A 23821-nucleotide genomic window follows, 5' to 3' on the forward strand; every position below is an offset into this window, starting at 1 on the left:
TGGTTTTAGTCCTGCCTTTAGTCCTGCTTTTAGACCTGGTTTAGACCTGGTTTTAGACCTGGTTTAGTGTCCGGCAATGAGTGGAATTACTGGATACTAAAAAAAAAAAAAGGGAATAGCCCAAAATGTGAAAACAGGAAAATACCGCCATTTAATCCATTTATTTTAATAAAGTAACTGTAATCCAATTACCACTCACTGAAACAGTAACTGTAACTGAATACAGTTACTCATAATTTGTACTCTGATTATGTAACTCCGGTACATGTAATCTGTTACTCCCCCAACACTGTTTACAGGCAACAAAACAAAAACAACTTGAGTAAACACATTTATTGAGTTATTTCAGTTTAGACTTTTTCAGCTGATATGGCATTAATAAATCAGTTTTTCACGCTCTGTTCCGCTGTTTCTGCTCCACGTCGTCCTCACCGACGCTGTCCTCTGGCGTGTCCACCATCTCTACAACACGAATGTCCTCCGCCGCGTCCCCTCTCGTCTCTACTACTTCTTCCGGCGCCTGTGTCTCATCTTTAGTGTCCAACGTCTCCGCTACAAGTCCGTCCTCCATCAGGTCCTTTACTTCCTCCACAAAGTCCAGTGTCTCTGCCGTTTGAATGTCCACATGTGTCTCGTCTTTTGCCATAAGAGTGTATTCTATCGTGTCCTCTTCTTGCTTAAAGTCCAGTGTCTCTGCAGTTTGAGTGTCCACCTCTGTCTCCTCAGGTATGTCCGCAGTGTCCATGTGAGCAGTGTCCACGTGGTCCATCTTCAGGTCCTCGGTCTCTGCTTGCGTCTCCGCTTGTGTCTCCGCTGGTCTGTCCTCTGTCTTCTCTGCTGCCGTCTCCTCTGGTCTTTCTTCTGTCCTCTCTGCTGCTGTCTCCGCTGGTTTGTCCTCTGTCCTCTCTGCTGCTGTCTCCGCTGGTTTGTCCTCTGTCCTCTCTGCTGCTGTCTCCTCTGGTTTTTCTTCTGTCCTCTCTGCTGCTGTCTCCGCTGGTTTGTCCTCTGTCCTCTCAGCTGTTGTCTCCTCTGGTCTTTCTTCTGTCCTCTCTGCGTCTGTCTCCTCTGCTGTGTCCCCTGTCCTCTCGGCTTGCGTCTCCTCCTCCTCGTGGACGCCGACGGGGAGCCAGGAGTCCTTGTGCAGCTTCTCGTTCAGCTCCACCTCCTTCACACCGGGGGGCGCTGTGGCCTGCAGGTCAGAGAGAGATGTTAGACGGGTAAATGCACGCAGTCGGTTTGAGTCAGAGCACAAATGAAGCATAACAGACGTATAGGCTCTGTTCACGCCTACGTCACAAACCAGAAAGACGTTCGGAAACATGCGACGACAACTTCCGGTGTAGTTTCTGACACTGGGCTCACCGACCGACTGTGATAAAACCCACTGAAGTAAATGTGATCAGTGGTAAAATGAAGACTGTATACGTATCTGTTGTTTGGAATCATCTAGAATTTGGCGCCTCATCTATTCTAATCAAGTTGTGTCAGTGTGGAAATGATGAAAACTGAGGTATGGTTGGAATTGTTGTTTAGCCGAACATAACAGAACACTACAACGACATGGAGATGAAGGAAACTGGGACATTTTCAAATTTTTCCTATTTTTCAAACTTACCCACAGAACTATAATAAAACCTGGAAGGTGAACCCAAAATTGTTTTCACTGGCCTGTGCTCATTGGCGCATGGGTCCAAAAATAATTTTCTCTTCCAAATTTACTTCCTCAATCCGGGCGAGCATCCTGATGTCTGTAACGTGCACGGCATGGAGCATTTGGACCAATCAGAGCGAGAGCAGCTGGAGCAGCGCTAGAGCGGGCTCAGAGCGGGGCCTACAAAGCAAACTTTTAGATGCTTTGAGGATTTAAAATTTTTTAAAAGTTTATCTTGTGAAAATATAAAAGAATATCTACAAAATCCGACCTTTGTGAAAGTTGTGGATGCTCTGTCAGCTGAACACGGGCAGTTTGATTTCCCAAAAAATGCATCGCAGTCTCTGGGAGAATTCTTTTTGGGTCAAAACTCCCGGGAGCTGCAAAACCTGGAGCGGCCACTAGTCTGTCTCGAGCCAGGACAGAAGGGGACAGGCTTATCCAGTTTTTATTACAGATCCATCGACTTACTACTGCGAACAGAACCTGCCGGAAGTTGTCATTTTGCATGTTTCCAAATGTCTTCCTGGTTTATGACGTAAGCGTGAATAGAGCCTATTGTAGACCTGTGCTGAATATAATGTAATAATCAGTAGTGACATATGTAGGTGTTTACACTGCAGAATGATTGTTTAATGCATTTAGGCCATTAGAAACACATAAAAATTACCAAATTAAGTCATTTTCATAACTATCAACACATAAAAACATTGAAAACATAATACATGAAAAAAATGAAACCAATAAAAACAAAAAAATCATATGACCAAAATGGTGAACTGATCACAAAACTGGAAGACGTTTGGAAACCTGCGGATGACGACTTCCTTTGGGCTCTGTTGGTGATAGTTTGTTATTCTGACAAAATCTGGGAAAGCTGAGAAAATGGTCTGGTTTTCTTTATCTAGATACCATTGTATTATAAATTGCCTATAAAGTTTCTGTACTGGCGAAAGTGAGGCCCGGGCCGCGACAACTATAGTTCCGCGAGGATTCACGCGGTTCGGAGGGACGTAGTCAAGACGAGGGGCAATTGTCGTGAAGCACTGCCACCCCAATCACGGATTAGTTCCTTCGTGGATATTAAAGAGCCGAGCCTTCTGTGTAGTTGCACATGTAGTAATCTAATGTAAACACACAAATTGCGCAAATTCATCCATGCCTAGCCCTGCATCGAACAGAACGTCCCGCATCGAAATGGTTCGGTACGAATACATGTACCGTTACACCACTAATACATATATTATTAACCCAGGTTCTGTTACGTATATATTAGACCATACATTCAAGAATGGGCACAGGTTGCTCCTTCCCATTGAACATTTAGTAACTGAAAATCTAAGTCTATCAACATTATCATTTTAGTGTAATATTTTCTATGGTCCAGTAATGACGTTTGTGCAGGTGTGTGTCAGTAAAACTTCTGTCACTCGTCATGAAACAAACATCAGACTTTCCCTCTCCTCACCTGCATGTGCGCCGGCAGATGCTTGTACTCCGCCTCGTTCACGTCAAAATCCTCCATCTTCTTGTCCAGGACCCACCAGCGCCCCACGAAGCCCACGTCCAGCACCCGGCCGGGCAGCTCCCTCCAGGGCACGGACAGGTCGGGGCAGGCGGCCTCGTACAGCGCGTTCTGGGGGTCGAAGTCGGCGCTGTACACCACGGAGAACAGGCCCAGGCTCAGGTGGCGCAGGCAGCCCTGGTTCCTCAGCTTGACCAGGTTCTGGACGTGCAGGTCGGACGCGCCGTTGCGGATCCAGGGGGAGAGCAGGGCCAGCTGGTTAGAGCGGTCCAGCAGGGCGGCCTGGAAGTGGACACGGGACATTAAAGAGGGGGTATGAATCTTCTATGGGGTATTAACTGTAAGACATCACATATTTAGATCACCATGTTAGGGATGGGCATTCGATTAAATTTTCTTAATCGATCGTCTGAAGAATTAACAATCAATTATCGATTAATCATTAACGTTTTAATATTTAAATTATCATCATTATTATTACTATCTGCACTACTAATCTGCATAAATAAATTCTACTTTACGACATATAAACCGTGACCGCTCTAGAGCCACATCAGCCCGTTTGACATTATAATGTGTTTAATGCAGTTTTGCGCAACTCTCACAGAAACAAAACTCAAAACCACATCGCTAATTTGCATAAACTAAGTGAAGATAAAACTACAGCTCTTGTGTCGCTGATGTGGTTCAACTTCTGTTGGATTAAAAGACATGACTCAGTGGAATACAGGTTAGTGTGATCATATTTGCGTTTGTCAAAACCAGGACACCGTACAGGGGGAGGGAGGTGGGGACTCGTCATCGACATTGAGCGACTCTCACCTGGAAAAACTTTTTCCCACTGGACACCGAAACATCTGTGCTGCTTTATACACTGTGCACATGGACTCACACTCGTCCCAAACGCAACGGAAAGTGTGGAATTTCTTGTACAAATCATCGTTAAATACACATTTGTGCTTCGGTACGTTACAGACTGACTGTTTCGCTCCTTACGAGTGCAGAGACACATGTACACACCTGTTAGGTTACGTTACGCACAGCAACTTACATTCAGTTTGTCGATTAAAATGAACGTAATCGATGAAATTCTTAATGATCAATTATCGATTAATCGATTAATCATGCTCATCCCTACACCATGTTACCTTTTATAGTTTTGAAAATTAGGGATGGGCATGATTAGTCGATTAATCGATAATCAATCATTAAACTGAGCGTCTCTCATAGCTCTCTGCACTTAGAAGGAGCGAGACACAAACAGTCGGTCAGTCTGCAACACGCCGAAGCACAAATGCGCATTTAACGATGATTTGTACAAGAAATTCCACGCTTTCCGTCCTGGTCGAGACAAGTGGGAGACCTTGTGCACAGTGTATAAAGCAGCACATATGATCCGGTGTCCAGTGGCGGTGCCAGGGACCTCAAAGCACCAGGACACCGACGAACATGAAAAACTTTTGCCAGGTGAGAGTCGCGCAATGTCGATGACGAGTCCCCACCTCCCTCCCCCCGTACGGTGTCCTGGTTTTGACAAACGCAAATATGGTCACACTAACCTGTATTCCACTGAGTCATGTCTTTTAATCCGACAGAATTTGAACCACATCAGCGACACAAGAGCAGATTTGTTTCTTTGCTTAGTTTATGCAAATGAGCCATGTGGTTTTAAGTTTTGTTTCTGTGAGACTTGCACAAAGCTGCATTAAACACATTATAATGTCAAACGGGCTGATGTGGCTCTAGAGTCGTTACGGTTTATATGTCGTAAAGTTGAATTTATTTATGCAGATTAGTAGTAATAATAATGATCATTTTAATATAAAAACATGAATGATTAATCAATAATCGATCGTTAATTCTCCGGACGATCGATTAAGAATATTTTATCGAATGCCCATCCCTAGTATCGTGATAGTATTGCGATATATCGTACTGCGACATAAGTATTGTAATACATATTCTATCATCAGACTCATGACAAACTGAGACTTTAAAATTTTATCTATTCATTTGACATCAGGGAATAATTAACGAAACCAGCTGCCTGACACCGTCCCGTCTTTACCTGGAAGGACAACTGGTCGGGTTTGGTGGAGAAGCAGGCGTACGCTCCCCCCAGGAGGCCCAGGTACACAGAGGCTTTGAGCGGGCGCTCTTTGGCCCCGACCACCGCCTCCCGACAGGCCTCTTTGTAGTCGGACAGCAGACTGCGGCACCACACTCCTGAAACACACAACACAGATAACATCACAACAACAAGTACTGAGAGTTGGTGGTGAACAATCAAATAGCAACAAGGAACAAGACTCTAGAAGCTGCACGACCGTATCACTGTGATGAACAGATTTGAAAAGAATAAATGAACAGGTTTAGTTGTAAATATTGGTGTGCAATATAATGAAATACCAATAATTAGGGCTGTGTATCATTAAGAAGTTGCATATTTGATACACACCTCGATTCATGGGCCATGATACGATATACATCTCGATACAGTGCACTTTCAGTTCGATACGATACATTTCAAAATGATTCGATACTGTTCAATAAAAAACTAAAAGGCTAAATCGCGGCTGTGATACTAAAAGTCCTAAGTGTTAAATCACTTCTTGTGCAAAGTTCATATGAAACATAAACATTTTAATCATCAAAACAGTGAAAATGTGTCACATAAATGAGTTTCCTTCCTCTAAACAAGCAACAAAACTGTAGCCGTAACAAAATAATTTCGTAAAATACACCCAAAAATACTCTTTGAGATAGATCGATACAGCAGCCCATGATATTGATACTGTATCATCACATTAAACGATACGATATATTGATATTTCGATATTTTTGCACACCCCTACCAATAATATTCTGAATGTTGTTTTCAATATATGCAAAATATAACAAATCTGGCAAATTATTTATAATTCGATATAAATATGTCTCTGGGCTGGCCTGGGAACGCGTCAAGATCCCCCTGGAGGAGCTGGAGGAAGTGTCTGTGTGGAGAGGGAAGTCTGGGAGGCCACAGATAAGCGGAAGAAAATGGAATGGATATAAATCTTTCAAACAAGGATAGATTTCAAGTAATATTTCTGTATGAAAATGGAAGAGAATGTCCAATACTTAATCCTTAAAAACACACAAGATGTTCTGTCCCTCATTTACTGAACAATTTGTCCACACAGTATTTTATCCTGACACGCTTAGCCATAAAATCAGCTGATTAATCCAGTACAGTTTACTAGACATCAAACTTCTTAAAGGAACTGTATGTGGCCTGCATCGTTATTGAGCTAAAGAAAATAAATTACACTCACACCTGACCCTGCGTCTCCAGAGCTTTACATAATACATATATTATTAACCCAGGTTCTGTTACATATGTATTAGACCACACCTGTGAGGATGGGCACGGGTTGCTCCTTCCCATTGTACATTTATTAATGCAAATCTAAGTCTATCAACATTATTTGATATTTTGATTTCAAAATACTGTGCTGAAGAAATTAGTGCTTAGTGTATATGTATGTGTATGTATATGTATATGGGTGTATATATGTATATATATGTATGCACGGGTATGTACATGTGTATATTATGTGTATGTAGGTATGTAAATATTATATCTGTGTATATGATGTGTACTATATCTGTGTACATAATATACATACATTTGTTGTTGTTAGATTTGTAATGCAGTGCAGGTACTGTGCAATTATTGCTTATATTGTACAGGAAATGAGAAGTCTATATGTGTTCTTTGTTAATTTGGGACGGTAGAAAAAAGGGGTGGGGTTAAATAAGTATTTACTTCCTCCCACTCCTTTTTCGGACACAAGGAAAATTCGGCGTAACATTTATTTTGCCTGTTATTATAGAATAGAAATAGTTACTTTTTGTGTTACATCTATGTATTCACATTTTTTATTTATGTTCTATGTATTACTGTCCGAATAAACATTCATTCATTCATTCATCCATCATTTTTTAAGCACAGTTTACATATTTAACTGGTCCAGCAATGCCAGTTGTGCAGGTGCGTGTGTAAACTTAAACCTTCTGTCACTCCTCATGAAACAAACATCAAGACTTTCCCTCTCCTCATTATTGTTCTAAAGAAAATAAATTACAATCACATCTGACCCTGTGTCCCCAGAGTCTTCACCTGCAGACAGAGACAAGTCCAAGTTTGTCTCATTCTCAGTTTGTGTTCAGGCCTCATGTGAAATCTCAGAACCTCCAGAATTCCCTCCCTGAGCTGCAGAGGCCGCACTAGCACTGATTCATGATGGGTTAAAGGTGCTGGGCTTTAGCTCGTGACCAGATCAGATCAGAGAGAAGCATTTTAGGTTTAAACCAAGAGACTCGTGTGAGGATCTGTCTGATTTCTGATCGGATAATCGTCTTTTGAACGAAAACAAAAGAAATGTTGTCTGTAAAAGTTAGATTTGATACAATATGATGATAGAAAAGGTCAAGTTTGTGAAATTTAAAACTAAAATCGGACATACAGTTCCTTTAAGTGAGCAGGAAATCACTTAGCCAACTATGACGCTATTTTGTAGGGGTGTGCATTGCCTTGAGTCTGACGATACGATACGTATCATGATTCGCATGTCACGATTCAATATTTTATTTTATTTTTTTTTTTATGCATTTATTTTGGGCAAGTAAAGATTTACATTTATATACAATGGAACATATGACATAAGTGAAATCATAATAGAAAGGAAAATAACAACAACTACTAATAACTATTATTATCACTATTTTGCCCAAAAAGGAGTGGGAAGAAGAAAACTTATTTAATCCCACCCCTACTCTTCATAATCTAACACAATGATCTTATTTTGCGTTTTTCAGACATTTTGAATTAAACTATATGAACTATTTACAAGTGCAGACAAGAGTCACTGTTATAGCTTGGTAGTACAACATAAGTGCACCATCAATGGTAAAGTTAAGGAAACAGACAATGGTAAGAAACAACAAACATAAACCAGCGTTACAGAGGCAGTATTTTTCCAATATTATGACCCACTCTCCATATACTGTGACCAAACCATATGTTTATATAACAACTTGAATTTATGGATATTTTGGCATTGCTTGAGACGTGTATCCAGTCTGTTCCAGAGTTTTACACCACATACAGACACAATATATCACGACATATCTCGATACTAAAACAATGGATGGTATATTGCGATTTATCAGTAATTACTTCTAATAAAACAGTCAACTACGCCTTCAAAAGAACACAACTGTGTAAATATAATTATGAAATTGTAAAAAATCATGCAAACAGTGAATGTAACTAATGAATTTTTGCGAAAAATCACGATATATCGCTGAACCGATTTTTTTCTTACACCCTTCCTATTTTGTACAGTCTTATCACACTACTCTTATAATAATAGTAATAATTTAATCTACTGTAATCATAATAGTCTGGATATTGCTGTATATTTATCTCTTGGGCTCCTGCTGCTGTCAAATGCACATTAGTCCAGTGACAGTGACAGGCACAAGTTCCCACACGAGAGTTCAGTTTTCTCACCGGCTTTACTCTGCTTCAACCTCTCCCAGCGGCTCACGGGGGCCGGGGCCGGAGCCGGGGCCGGGGCCGCCTCTGCCGCGGTACACAGCGCCCTCCTCACCGCACGAAACGAGGCCATTTCAGCGGATTTGAGCTTCTCCGGTCACCTTCATCACCCCCGCAGCATCACGAAGGCGGCCGGTCACATGGGACCAAAATGGCGAGAGAGGTCCTCCTTCTGTAACAGTCCGATGAGAAACAAACCGGCAAAAGTAAAGGACCGAGTCAAGCCGGGTTTCTTGTATCCTTTTTTTTTTTTTTTTTTTTTTTAAGCTTCTTGTTGTTTCTGAACGATGTAGATTTGTTCCATTGACTAGAAGCTTTAGAACTGCCCCCTTAGTTTTTTCGTAAATGTGTTTTCGTTTATTTATTTATTTTTCCTTACAATTGTGTTTTTTGTTTGTTTGTTTGTTTTTTGTTTGTTTGTTTAGGTGTGATCTTTGTGTGTTGCCTTTTTGTTTGTGTCTGTGGTTTGAAATACTAAAAAAAAAGTAGCTAGCCAATATTAAATTAATCTAAAATTTTAATAAATATAAAATTACTGATCCGTGACCAAAAAAAATAACCCAGCGTGAATATAAACGTACAATACAAAGTAAAAAAAAAAAAAAAAAAAAAAAATCGTCAATATTACGTTAATCTTACGTTAATCTAAAAAATTGAATAAATATAATATTACTGATGCATGACCGACAAAAATAACCCAGCGTGAATATAAACGTACGATACACAGTTAAAATAATAATAATAATAATAAATAAAAACGAAATTTATTTGACAGGATGCACGTGACGGCTTTGTTTACGCGGTGACGTGTACCGGAACTACAGTTTGACCAGTGACGGTACGTGTCGGATAAATCGGGTAGAGAGTTGTTTTATTAAATTTACCCGGATTTTTGTTTTCTTTTGTGAATCGGATGTTATTATATTTTTTGTAAGCAGCGATTTATGTCCGTATCATCTTAATACATGCGGCAGAACACGCGGCTGTGCCTGGTCCACAAGGCCAGCTGTCACACCTGAGTCTGAGCTGTCATCATTACACTGAGGGACAGGTACCTATGTTTGTTTATCATATTTTTAAAGCTTTTTTTCTGCTAAAATAAGCCAGGACGTGTTAAATTGTAGATATTATTATGTTTAGGCTTTCTTACTGTATTGAGATTGTAAAATGTGTTTAGATTTAGACTTAGAGAAACACAGTAGAGCTGCTCTTTTTTATTATTATTAAGTTACAGATACACAGTGTTGGGGAGTAACAGATTACATGTACTAGAGTTATGTAATCAGAGTACAAATTATGAGTAACTGTATTCAGTTACAGTTACTGTTTTAATGAGTGGTAATTGGATTACTTTTACTTTGTTGAAATAAGTAGATTACACGGTGGGATTTTTCTTTCTATTTTTTTTTTTTTCTTTTGTCATAATTCCACTCATTGCCGGACACTAAACCAGGAATAAAACCAGGTCTAAACCAGGACTAAACCAGGACTAAACCAGGTCTAAAACCAGGTCTAGGTCTAAAACCAGGAAACTAAACTAGGTCTAAACTAGGTCTAAACCAGGTCTAAACCAGGTCTAAACCAGGTCTAAACCAGGTCTAAACCAGGTCTAAACCAGGACTAAACCAGGACTAAACCAGGACTAAACCAGGACTAAACCAGGTCTAAAACCAGGTCTAAAACCAGGTCTAAAACCAGGTCTAAACTAGGTCTAAACCAGGACTAAACTAGGTCTAAACTAGGTCTAAACTAGGTCTAAACCAGGTCTAAACCAGGTCTAAACCAGGATTTAACAGGTCTAAACCAGGTCTAAACCAGGATTTAACAGGTCTAAACCAGGTCTAAACCAGGATTTAACAGGACTAAACCAGGTCTAAAACCAGGTCTAAAACCAGGTCTAAAACCAGGTCTAAACTAGGTCTAAACTAGGTCTAAACTAGGACTAAACTAGGACTAAACCAGGTTTAAACCAGGATTTAACAGGTCTAAACCAGGACTAAACCAGGTCTAAAACAGGATTTAACAGGACTAAACCATGCCGCGTGGACCGTGTCTCCTCGTCTTCTATCAATAATATTTTTAATACGGTAAAGTAAAGTCTGGGCTTTTCATTTTCTTTTATCAGACAAAACTTCTTATGTGAAGATATTCCTGTCTTTGCTTCTCTACAGCAAATCAAGTAATCCAAAGTATTCAGATTACGTTACTCACTTTAAGTAATTTAATGGATTATGTTACAAACTACATTTTGGTGTATGTAATCTGTAATCTGTAGGGGATTACATTTTAAAAGTTACCTTCCCAACACTGCAGATACACAGATATATACATGACACAAGTTGGGCAATAACAAAAAAATTGATGACCTCTAATGCCACTGACAGAGTGAAGTAGTGAAGTAGAGAATAAAAAATAAATATAATAATAATATTAAATAGGCACATAGAGTACATTTCATATTGTGGGGTTTATCTGAGTTCATATGTAATTAAGTAGATAAAGATTAGTTCATTCTCCAACTGGGGAAATAGTTCATTGACCATAAAAGGGTTAAAGTTCTTGTTCATAAGGGGTTAAAGTTCTTGTTCAAAATTGGGGTGGGGTTGTGTAGTGGCTGCTCGATTATGGAAAAAATAATTATCACGAATATTCTGGTCAATATTGAACTCACGATTATTCAAATTATTACTTTTTTTTAGTTGCACGATGCATTCATTCAGTATTTCTCTCTCTTTAAAAAAACAAAAACAAAGCAATAAAAAAAAAAAACCTTTGTTATTGATAATTTACTCAAAACTTTCAAATTGAAAACTAAATAAAGGCTACAAATATCAATATGAATATAGAGCAGTTTTGCGATGTATAAAACATAAAATTAATTAAAATATACTTTGAATAGGTACTTTGAACATGAAACAAGGCATAGAAAAACATAAATGTATCCAAAATAAGATACCGTATTTTCTGCACTATAATGCAGAAAATACGGCATATATCCAGCTGTTCCCTGATTGAAAAAATAAAATAAATATACTTATTTATATTAAAAAATATCCCAAAATAAACTTTGTTAAGCTTTAATCGTTTCAACTTGATTATATGAGTTTGGAGATTGTTTGAGACACAAAATTGCGATCAAAATTCGTTTAATTGCACAGCCTTAGTTCACACATCACAATATAATATAATAACAAAGAGTAAAAAATGTAAATAGTTATAAAAGTCTAAATAAGTAACAAAAAACAGCAAGAGACACGTGTCGAATAAGACGTAAAAATGTGAATGTACAATGTAAATGTCAAACTAAAATAGAAAAATAAGTAATAAAATCTCAGCAACAATGATAAGATTATCTACACGACGTTGGGTTATCTGTTACATAAAGGTGGCTTGTTGTACATGTCTTTGATTACTTAAGGCGTTTTTGTTTATTTAACCTCTTTTTAGGTCCTGGAGGTTGTAACTGTTTTCCCCCGAGACCATGGCAAGTCCAAATGATCTGCAATTTCAAGGTAAACGTGCTCTATGTTCTTCTTACTAATTAAATAATGTACGCTACCAGTCAAAGGTTTAGAGCCCCACGCTTTTTCCAGGTTTTTGCTGAAAATTATACAGTTTATTCTGTCATTGCACTCTGACATGAAAGCATAGATAGAACAAATAAGTTTATAGACCAAAACGTATTCTAAACTTTTGATTCATGAAAGTGTCCACCTTTGGCAGATATAACACCTGAACACACTCGTGGCTCGTTCTTTTTACAACAGAAATCAAATATTCTTCAGAAAGTTCTTCCCAGGTCTGTCCAGTTCATCCCAAACCAGCTCGATGGGGTTTAAGTCTGGACACTGTGCTGCTGGACACTCCATGTTTTCAAGCTTTACCATGTTGTTCTTTTTTCCTGAGGTAGTTTTGGCAGAACTTGGACTTGTGTTTTGCTCTTTTGTCTCTTTTTTTTTAACCTTTGTACCATTTCAATCTCTTCATTGGACTTGGACAACTTGAATTGCAATAAATAGCTGGAAAAATTTGAGCGTTGTAAAACTTTTGACCGGTAGCGTGTGCTTTTTACTTAATGCCCTGACTTTGGTGTGTCAATAGTGCCTTCGTAAAAGTGCATAATCAGATCATTTTCTTTAACCCCACCTACAGCTCCTCCTACTACGACCGAGTGCTGCAAAACTAAGATAACTGCTGCACTGTGGGAGAGGGAACACATGACTCACATGACTTGGAACATATAACTTCTTGTTTTACTTCTCCTTAAAGCAACGTTGTGTAAAATAAAATAAATTACTTTTACTGAACATTTTTTTAATCTTAATCCACATCCACTTTTTTTTGCCAATCAAAGATACAGAAATTTGGGCACCTGGTAAAATTTAAAACATGCCAAATCTTATTTAAAGAGAAACTCAACCTGCTCCTAGATAAAATTCAAAAACTGTTCTGCACAAATTAACTCAAATACAACCTGAGAGGTCAAATGAATTTTCAAAAACATTTCTCGCAAACCACTCTTAAAAGCAGGTGTGTTTCCAGACGTGGAGTAGACTTATGGAACAGCTTAGATGATCATATCAATGTTTGTACTAACTTGGTGCACTTCAAAAAACAATATACAAAACAAATCTTACAGAAATACCGAGAAGACTAGATCCAAGTAAAACACGACTTATAGTCCGGTTCACTATATACTCTTGTGGGAATTTTTGGGGGATTTGCTAAACTGTATATTTTTGGAAAGGTTATAGTATATGGAGTCAGAAAATCAATGTTTGCATTTGCCCAGATGTCGATATGGCAGCCATATTGAATTTTTTTTAAATGGCCTCCAAAAAACGCTTTTAGAAATATCTCAGCCTCTGAATAAGTTGAAATGTTGATTTTTAACTGGTAAACCCACATTTTCAGGGTCAGGGAATTAAATGGTGCTAGTAACAACGCTGTAAGACCTACACACATTAACCCTTAGATGTATAAGTGGGTCAAAAATTAATCTTGCAATTTTATTGTAATATTTGCATGTAATACTCCATGTTCCTCCAAAAACATGTTGTTGTTTTTTTTTTTGTTTTTTATTATCCTGTTGAAATACATCAACAATGTGGGTAAAACAAACTATAAACATCACATGCAGTTGGTCAGAAAACTCAAAGAGTTTAAAATTAACATAAAATTTTGATGTTGAACAAACACATTTAGACACAATATGATTACTCAACCTTTTTATTAGACATTTTTATACATCATCATCATCATCATCACTTTCATACAACCATAGACTGTATATACGAGTGGACAGGACAGATCTAACGCTGTAGCCGCCGTGTGACAAACAGGAAGTTCTCCAGGAGGCTCTTCTGGCTCCTTCTGACTCTGGCTCCAGTTGACTCACATTAGGCTCTTGTGGCTCCTCTCTCTGTACCTGCTCCTGTGAGCCTCGACATTTTGGTCATAAAATGTTTGTATTAACCCACAACACATGATCCTGAATTTTTTTTTTTTCGCTATTTTGTCTGTCAGAAAAATCCTATTCATAACATAGAGTCTGGCTCCAGGCACAGTCCCAAAAATATATAGTTTAGCAAATCCCCCAAAAAACTCCCACTAAGGTTAAGAAGTGAATATAAGGAACCGGACTATTAACTAAACACATGCTTTTTCTAAGCATTTTCTTTAACATTTTCTTTAACATGACCTTTTATTTTGATATGATCATACATTTTGTGCCTTCTTTATCATTATTAGTTTGTACGACCATAAACAAAAACAAATCTGGCATCTTTAAAAAATGAAGATAAGAACTAAAAAAAAAAAGTTTAAAAAAGTGATTGTATTTTTGTTCGAGGGGCTGGAACAACACAAATGATGATTAAAAAACACTGTAGAAGCCTTTGAAACAGAGTATAAAGCATTATATTTCTGGAATGAATGAATTATGGATTAAATTGTTTGTTTATTTATATTTTGTCTCTTATATTTACAGCAAGTTGCAAGTGAAATTGTAAATCCAGACTTGCCGTTTGTACGCTGCTTTTCTTTTTTGGAATTATGTCAGGGTTTGGCTTTATAAGTACTTTTTACTCCAGCCTAAACCCCTTTGGTCATGATCCAAGGGGTTGTAGTTTATGTTTTTGTTTTGTTTTGTTTTGTAGTGCTGCAAAATGACTGAATAAAAAACTATTAGTACTACTATGGCGATAACAAAAGAGCAGCAGATCTGAACACATCTCCTACCAGCTTCATTCACTCTGATACGTTTTTGCTCACTGTTTACCGTTGTTGTTTTGCGGAGCAGAGTTCGAGGAGGCGGCTCAGCTCTTGTCCTCCGACCCCGGGGCCTCGACTCTGAGCGTGTCCGCCTCAAACCACGGCGTGACAGCAGGGGGCGGCAGCGAGGAGGTGAGGCTGGACCTGTCCGACGAGGAGGAGGCGCAGCAGGAGAGCTCCGAGGTGAGTGTCTGAGGAATACAGGTCACACTCACATCCTAACATCCGGTCTCCTCAAAGCATTCCTCCAATTTAGATCCTGATTATTGTAATTGTAACTGAATGACATTCTTTACTTTCTTACATGATAAAAAAAAGTACAGCCTCTTTTAAAATCCGCACGCCTGATCATATAATAGCTATTTCTGAAACTTTATCAACTAAAATTACTGTTACCTCTGGCCTTTTTTCAGCGTTTATAGGGAGAATTAACAGGAATCATCAATAAAAATAATGATAATAAAAGAAAAAGGAAAAGAAAGAATGATGTAAGAAAAAGAAATTACCTTTGCTTTAAGATTGTAGTAAAAAGTAAAACATGATGGTGAAAATTATATTAGTTAAGTATCGTGACTAAAAACGGGAAACACAGGGAGTAGAAAAGGGAAATTAAATAATAAATTGAGCAAAATATAAATGTAAGTATATAAATAGCAGTGTGGTTATGCTGCACTACCACATTATGTTTGTTTTATTTAATTAAATGTGTGTGTGTGTGTTGGGGGTTAGGGATGGGGAGTTTTGTTGTTTTATGTTTTTGTGTCTTGGTTTTAATGTTTATTGTATTTTGTTAAATGTTGTTTAAAAAAAGACAAACATTCAAGGATTGTCTGTGTGCTTTCGCCAACACTTTCTCCTTCCGTTCACGTCATTCATTCGTGTTTTTTGATGGTGCTTCTGTGTCGTAGCTCTTAGGAGGACAGAAGTCGACTGGAGGATTCTGGACGTTCGAGTATTATCAGTCTTTCTTTAACGTGGACACCACACAGGTACGACCAGCACAAACCGCTGACGACTGAAACCAACTGAGCCTTGATCCTGCTACAGTTTTCTACTTTGTTTCAGTTTCCTCCAGGTCTGCACACGATCAGGAAACAGCTTTAATCAGGATCGTATTTAAAGAAATTTGATGTGTAAATCTAGATATTTTGTAACTTGTGTAGTTTTAATTGATTGATTGATTTGTTTTTATTTCGAGTTTGTACCAATAGAGAAACAATAATCATGTATACGTGATTGTAAACAACAGAAAAGCACATTTCTCGAAAAGTGTGGTGGGAGTAGTTACGAAATGTGTGAGTGTAGATTTGCCAGAGTCATGTGTGTTTATCCACATGTAAAACGTGAGTGAGTATTACACACATTTGATTAATTATTATTATTATACCTTGGTTACCAGTGTCTAAAGGCTGCCACACGCTACAGGATTTTTCGGTCTTAAATGATTTGCAACGTGCAGCCTGTAGAGGCCTGTAGAGGCCTGTAGAGGCTGCACTAGCACTGATTCAGGATTGTCTGCAGGTGCTGGGGTTCAGAGAGAGTCTTTCAGGTTTATTTGTAACATCATCATTTATTTTTTATGTTGCTTTGTAAGAGTACATTTGGATTAAAACACAGGTCATGTTTAGAAAATTTTAATTTCAAATTCTACATACTCTACCATGTTAAGATATTTTGAACAACATGGTTCTTGCTCATGAGTCTTTCTGTGATGTGCAGGTCCTGGACAGACTCAAAGGCTCAGTGATGCCTCTGCCAGGACGAAACTTCATCAAACATCACCTGAGGAGCAACCCAGACCTATACGGTACAGTACAACATGTTTTTTTTTTTTTTTTCACCTTTAAACACTCATGTATCAGAATTAAAGTGCAGGTATTAGGTATTTTTTGTCATCAAATCATCAAAAACTGTCAAAAACAGTTAATTTAGATGAATTTTGTCCGTTGTTTATAGTCTGGTTGCTAGGGAACAGTTATGGAGGTACAATTATGAACCTCAACAAAATTGTCACACTAGAGAAAACTAGACAAGATTTTTGGTCAACTCTTATATAAAATGTTTATTCGGCTAGTTCATAAATGATAAATTGCGTTATGTTTCAACAGTAATCGACAGATACATAAAGCCGATTATTTTACATTACTAATCACAAATATAATCTAAAAAACAATTTGATCATTCTGAAAAGAAGTGGGGAGAAGCAAACACTTATTTATCCCCGCCCTCTTTTACAAAACCATTAAAGCAATAATGTCCTTCTGCCAGACTTTTAGAGTCATTTTTAGAAGTCATTTATTTGGTCACTTTGCAGCATTACAAAACAATCAAAACAAAACACAGACTTACAACCCCATGGATCAGGACCGAAAGTGTTTAGGCTGAAGTTAAAAGTACTTATAACGCCAAACTCTATTAAACAATGATAGAATTCCTAGAAAGAAAATAAGTCACATTACTCCAGATACAAAATAAATAACTGCAAAATAAATAACAGTTTTAAGACACATTCAAATGACATATTAACTTAAATTCCTTTTTCTGCACACTTAACTATGATTATTTCTTTATATCTTCATTTAAACATTTTCATACTTGAGCATTTTTGGATTTGTCTTATGAAATATAATGATGTTAACTGTGTTTTAATGAAATGTAATAAGCATTTTAAGGTCAGAAATGAATGTAAGTCAATGTAATATCCTTGTGTTTGTGTGTGCGTGTGTGTGTGTGCGTGTGCGTGTGTGTGTGTTGCGTCGGCAGGTCCGTTCTGGATCTGTGTGACTCTGGTGTTCACTGTGGCCATCAGCGGAAACCTGTCCACGTTCCTCATCGAGAAAGGGAATCCTGCTTATCACTACACGCCACAGTTCCACAGAGGTAAACGAACAACAAGACGACACAATCATCAAAAACACGCCTGAAGAGGTTTTGGACGTCATCCGTGCATGTTTGAGTCATTTAGGGATCTCTTCCAGGCCCTGTAAAAAGTCCAATTACACAGAGTTACTGAAACGTGTAAATGAAACAAAACATAACTCCCGGTCTGTTTTTGAGGAGGGAGCTGGATTATAACTTGGTTTAAAGTGTAATATTGAGTCTTTAAGCGTAAACAGTAACGTAGTGAGAATTTTGTGTTTTGTTTGTTTTGTTTGTTTGTATTTGTTTTTTTTTTACTCAAAATTATGAAGAATCATGTTATTAACATTAACAACGTTTATAATCACCTACAGAACATAAATCACAGACTAAAACAGACGAACCAGGACTAAACCAAGACTCAACCAAGACTGAATCGGGATTAAACCAGGACTACACCAGGTCTAAACCAAGACTGAACCAGGACTAAACCAGGACTGAATCGGGACTAAATCAGGACTAAATCAGGACTAAATCAGGACTAAACCAGGACTAAACCAGGACTCAACCAGGACTCAACCAAGACTGAATTGGGACTAAACCAGGACTGATTCGGGACTAAACCAGGACTGAATCGGGACTGAATCGGGTCTAAACCAGGTCTAAACCAGGTCTAAACCAGGACTACACCAAGTCTGAACCGGGACTGAACCGGGACTAAATCAGGACTAAACCAGGACTCAACCAGGACTCAACCAAGACTGAATTGGGACTAAACCAGGACTGATTCGGGACTAAACCAGGACTGAATTGGGACTGAATCGGGTCTAAACCAGGTCTAAGCCAGGTCTAAACCAGGTCTAAACCAGGTCTAAACCAGGACTACACCAAGTCTGAACCGGGACTGAACCGGGACTAAACCGGGACTGAACCGGGACTAAACCGGGACTGAACCGGGACTAAACCGGGACTAAACCAGAATAGAACTAGGACTAAACCAGGACTAAACCAGGACTAAACCAGAACTGAACCAGGACTAAACTAGAACTGAACACCCCTGAGCGTAAATGTCGGTGTGTCTCGTTCGTCTCCGCAGTGACGGTGGCGTCTGTCGTGATCTTCCTGTACGCGTGGCTGGTGCCCATCGGCCTGTGGGGCTTCCTCAGCTGGAGACAGGGCGTGGAGAGGCAGGTGGGAGGCTACTCTTTCCTGGAGACCGTGTGTGTCTACGGCTACTCCCTCTTCATCTACATCCCCACGTCTGTGAGTACAAACAAAACAGAATAATTGTCTCTATTCAGGAAGATGTTTGGAAACGATTACGGAAGCGATTACAACTTCCGGTGTAGTTCCCGACACTGGGCTCACCGACCGACAGTGATAAAACCCACTGAAGTAAATGTGATCAGCGGTAAAATGAAGACTGCAGACGTATGTGCTGTCTCGTCTCTTCTGATCGCATGTACCCAGTGTGCTCGGAGTTGTCAGTCAGCGGGGAAATGATGAAAACTGACTCAAAATAATAGGCTCTGTTCACGCTGACGTCACCAACCGTGAAGATGTTTGGAAATGTTTCTTCTGAATATGTAACAATAACTGAAATATCGTGATACCGTATTGTGAAAAGTCTCACAATAATACTGTGGGTCAACACAATATATCGAATTACAAGTCTCTGCTTAAATTTGTTGTTTTGGTGCAGCAATAGCTAAAAAAAAAAAACTTTGGATATTTCATAAATGATAAATTTCATTATGTTCCAACAGTAATCGACAGATGCGTAAAGGCGATTATTTTACGTTACTAATCACAAATATTATCTAAAAAATACAAAAATTTAAAAATCGATCATTCTGAAAAGGAGTTGGGAGAAGTAAACGCTTTTTTGCCCCGCCCCCTTTTACAAAACTATTAAAACAATAATGTCCTTCTGCTTTCTTCTTCTAAAAACAAAAAAAAAACAAACTACATATACCATGATCCTTTGCTTCATTACAGTGCAGACTACATGAAAAGTAATACAAATAATCATAATCATAATTTTTAAGCACATTTAAATCTTAATTCTTTGGTTTATGTCAGAACAAAAGTCTTGTCAAAAAGTTATTCGGAGATTTGGCGTGGAATGACCCTATACATTTTCAGTGTATTTAGAAATTCCAGTTAAAAATTTCTTTCAAATATTCAGCAAAAATATTTTCAAGCCCTCAAAGCAACAGTCAGATCTAAGATGCCATGAACAGGTGTACAGACTTGACTTATTCTTACATCTCTTTATTTTTGCCGTGGTCAGATTCTGTGGATCATCCCGTTCGAGTGGCTGCGCTGGACGCTGATGGCGGTCGCGATGGTGATCTCGGGCTCGGTGCTGGTGCTGACGTTCTGGCCGGCGGTGCGAGACGACTCCAAACCCATGGCCGTGTCCACAGTGGTCACCATCGTGGCTCTGCACGCCCTGCTGGCCGTCGGCTGTAAGGTCAGTGCTTCAAGTGCTAGAATTTAGTGCTGCAGTAATTTCTGATGGAGCGATACTTTGCATTTCAGTTTCAATAAAAATTTTGTTCACAATTTTAAATTATAATCCCACAATAGGCGAGTTTCAGCTGACGTCATTGTTATTAAAAGCCCGTGTTGCATACTGGGAAATATTTTGGTCGGAGGCAAGAAACACGGTCAAACACAGTGCGTAACCTCACGTATTTCTCCCTGATAATGGTAAATTCCTGCTGCATTATCAGATGCACAAATAGAAGCACGGAAGAAGGAAAATGTGTTTTTCGTATTCCGAGTGAAAAGAACCGCTAACGGTGAATTAAACGACTTTCAAACATCCGCAGAGCAAACGTAGAAGATCCTAACAAACCGTGGACTCAAACAAGTTCAACAACACATCGAGACTCTTGGAGGTTTTCATCTTTTCTGCTGTGAATGGCCCAGGAGTTTCCACCAAGTCATTGTGGATATCGTCAAAGTGAATGTTTGTCCAGGTAGTTGGCGATTCTGACCAGAAATTTGGTTTGGTCCAGGCTCTGTAGGGGTTAAAAAGGGTGATTTGTCGTCCGTCGATGTTTATGGCCAATTTCTGGTCAAATGGTCTTGGGTCCTCTGCCATTAGAGTGGATAAATAACCAGGATCAATACCCTTTACGTGCTTTCTCGCTCCGTCCGTCATGTTGAATTAGTGTTTCTTGCCACCGACCAAAATAATTCCCAGCATGCAACGCGCGCTTTTGTCAACAATGAAACTCGCCTATAGACCCACTCACTTCTATGTCTTTCGTAAAATACCAAATTATAGCCTGGGCGTTTATTTGTTTCAAATCCTCACTTTCCTCACAAAAATCTTGCTCAACAAAACTGGGAACATATGATACTCAGATTCTTTTAACCAGTATGATTATAATTTACATCCCTCCCGACCGCCTAAGAGTCTGATGATTGTGTGATTCATAGAACCATAGTTACAGCCATAACCTGAGACTAGATCTTTCAAACTTTCCAAGGACTAATAAATAAACTTGCCACTCCAGAACCATCAATGGAAGCTCACTAGTTTATTTCAAGGAATAGTTTACAGTTTGACTGAAGAATGTGTAGAACTGCAGACTTTGCTCTATCCCCAAATGGACCATAAATATTACCAACAAATGGTCCTGAAGGGAACATACAACATGCCATTCTTTGATAAGATTTCAGAAGAAAAACTAAATAAAACAAGATTTTAAAAAGGATCTGTGTGTGTGGAAAGTGCCAAAATTTGAAAAGTGCGAAAATTTAAAGAAAGTAAATTAAATTTTTTTCAGGTAAGTATGACTAAACTAAAACATACAGAGATGATTATTTTCAATACTGATCGTAAAAGGCTCAACAATAGAAATGAAATCACTGACTGTTCAAAAGCTGAGAAGCCGCTGGTTTCTGTTTCCTTCTTTTTACTGCTGAAAATCCTCAATCCTACATGTACGGCCCGGAGTCAGAATTTTAATAAATAAAACAAGATTTTAAAAAGGATCTGTATATGTGGAAAGTGCCACAAAGATTTGAAGGCATCGGCGTTATACGATGGTCTGGCGACTACTTTTCCGACATATTTTAATTAAACTGTTATGATTTTTGTTTTATTTGTTTAGTTTGTGAAATACAATTTATCATCGAATTGCAATTTGCTTCTCACGACATTTTCTTCTCTTGTCTGTTTTAGATGTATTTCTTCCAGACGGCTTCGCACATCGTTCCTCTACACCCGACCACCGCCCCGATCCAGACCCACACCCTGAACCAGACCAGGACCCACTGAGCCTCCTGGACCGAGCCTGGGACGAGCCTGGACCGAGCCTGGGCCGAGCCTGGTCTGAGCCTGGTCTCTGGACTCTACACAGACTCTTTGCTGTAGACTGAAGGGAAAACTGTGAATGACTGCAATAACTCTGATGGTGAAGAATGTGCTTTGTCCTGTTGGTTTAATTTAATGTTGAGAAACAAGTAAACTCAAGTAAATCGTCAAACTTCAGAAGAATTTGTGTTTTTATCTGCTGTACACTCTTCATCTTCCCTCAGTGAAATGAATTGACTTGTTGTATTTTGGTGAACTGGTGACCTGGAAACCCTTCAGTTCTCCAGCAGCGATTCATGGACTAAACCAGAACTCAACCAGGATTCAGGGATTCAGGTCACTGCAACTAATTTCTTGAGGAGTTAATTTTTAGATTTGAAAATGCTTCTTGATCACTTAAATGGTCCATATTACACACGTTTAACACACAAACCTGAATATTTCATGTTCCTCTCCCAAACGGAAAACCCTCTGTTTCATTTTGTGATGTCATGGAAGTGCTCCACCGTGTTTTTAAACTCCACACGCCTTCATCAGAATCACTAGAAAAATTTCAGCCCTTGAATATTTACTGAACAAAAAGGTAAAAGGAGCTGTTGACTTAAACTACAGCTTCATGACATCACAAGGTGGAACAGAGCGTTTTGAGCTTTGGAGATGTAGACAAACTAATAAAAATGCTTATTGTGTCATTTGTGGGTGAAATTAAGATTTAGGACCTTTTAAATTCACAAATTTTTTTATTTATTTTTTTTTGGAAACTTCTCACTTTTTAGTTTGTAACTATGGTTCTATGAATCAGACAACTGCCAGACTCTTAGGCAGTCAAGAAGTTTTGGTGAGGACAACTACTACTACTACTACGACTACTACTACTACTACTACGGCTTTGGAGCTTTGGATATGTAGACAGACTAATAAAAACGTTTACTCATTGCATCATTTGTGAACGGAACAAAGGTTTAGGACCTTTTCACCAATTTTTTGAAGAAACTGAATATTTAAAGAGGACGTCTTATGTAAAATATTGACCACATTATAATTATTTAATGTGTTTTATATTACTCACGCTGACATTTCAGGTAATTCTGTATTATTGTCCTATATTTGATATCGGAAAATGTCAGTTTTCACCTACCCCCTATCTCCGCCCCCTGCTCTGTACTACTTACAAAATTCAGACTCCGGGCCGTACATTTAGGATTCAGGATTTTCAGCAGTAAAAAGAAGGAAACAGAAACCAGCGGCTTCTCAGCGCTTTGAACAGTCTCAGCTTTTGAACAGTCAGTGGTTTAATTTCTATTGTTGAGCCTTTTTAGATCAGTATTGAAAATAATCATCTCTGTATGTTATAGTTTAGTCATACTTACCTGGAAAAGATGTTATTTACTTTCTTTAAATTTTCAAAAAAAATCTTCAAATCTTTGTGGCACTTTCCACACACACAGATCCTTTTTAAAATCTTGTTTTATTTATTTTTTCTTCTGAAATCTTATCAAAGAATGGCATGTTGTATGTTTCCTTTTGGGCCACTTGTTGGTATGTTGGTTGTCAACATAATGTTTACGGTCCATTGCG

The 23821-nt window shown here is 38.6% G+C and overlaps 2 protein-coding genes across 2 annotated transcripts in view; one reads left to right on the forward strand and one right to left on the reverse strand.

The window, feature by feature from the left end:
• Positions 1 to 318: 318 nt before the first annotated feature.
• On the reverse strand, positions 319 to 8938 carry timm29 (translocase of inner mitochondrial membrane 29). Its single transcript, XM_020927386.2, has 4 exons — positions 8734 to 8938; positions 5245 to 5402; positions 3120 to 3458; positions 319 to 1189 (listed from the first exon to the last, which is right to left on the reverse strand). Exons 1-4 carry the CDS (start codon positions 8849 to 8851, stop codon positions 392 to 394), a joined length of 1413 nt encoding a protein of 470 aa, XP_020783045.2. The 5' UTR covers positions 8852 to 8938; the 3' UTR covers positions 319 to 391.
• A 634-nt stretch (positions 8939 to 9572) lies between these two features.
• The window catches only part of yipf2 (Yip1 domain family, member 2), a 15118-nt gene continuing 869 nt past the window's right edge, over positions 9573 to 23821 (forward strand). The window contains exons 1-9 of the mRNA XM_020927377.2: positions 9573 to 9829; positions 12226 to 12290; positions 15080 to 15234; positions 15960 to 16040; positions 16771 to 16858; positions 17815 to 17931; positions 19007 to 19173; positions 20204 to 20386; positions 22112 to 23821. The exon at positions 22112 to 23821 is cut by the window's right edge and continues 869 nt beyond it. Of these exons, the coding sequence (XP_020783036.2) occupies positions 12260 to 12290; positions 15080 to 15234; positions 15960 to 16040; positions 16771 to 16858; positions 17815 to 17931; positions 19007 to 19173; positions 20204 to 20386; positions 22112 to 22207 (918 nt within the window). The 5' untranslated portion in view covers positions 9573 to 9829; positions 12226 to 12259 and the 3' untranslated portion in view covers positions 22208 to 23821. The remainder of the gene's footprint in view (positions 9830 to 12225; positions 12291 to 15079; positions 15235 to 15959; positions 16041 to 16770; positions 16859 to 17814; positions 17932 to 19006; positions 19174 to 20203; positions 20387 to 22111) is intronic.

Source organism: Boleophthalmus pectinirostris, unplaced genomic scaffold, assembly GCF_026225935.1.
Source record: "Boleophthalmus pectinirostris isolate CB_2022bp ecotype Guang Dong unplaced genomic scaffold, ASM2622593v1 HiC_scaffold_17, whole genome shotgun sequence".
NCBI classification, from domain to species: Eukaryota; Metazoa; Chordata; class Actinopteri; order Gobiiformes; family Gobiidae; genus Boleophthalmus; species Boleophthalmus pectinirostris.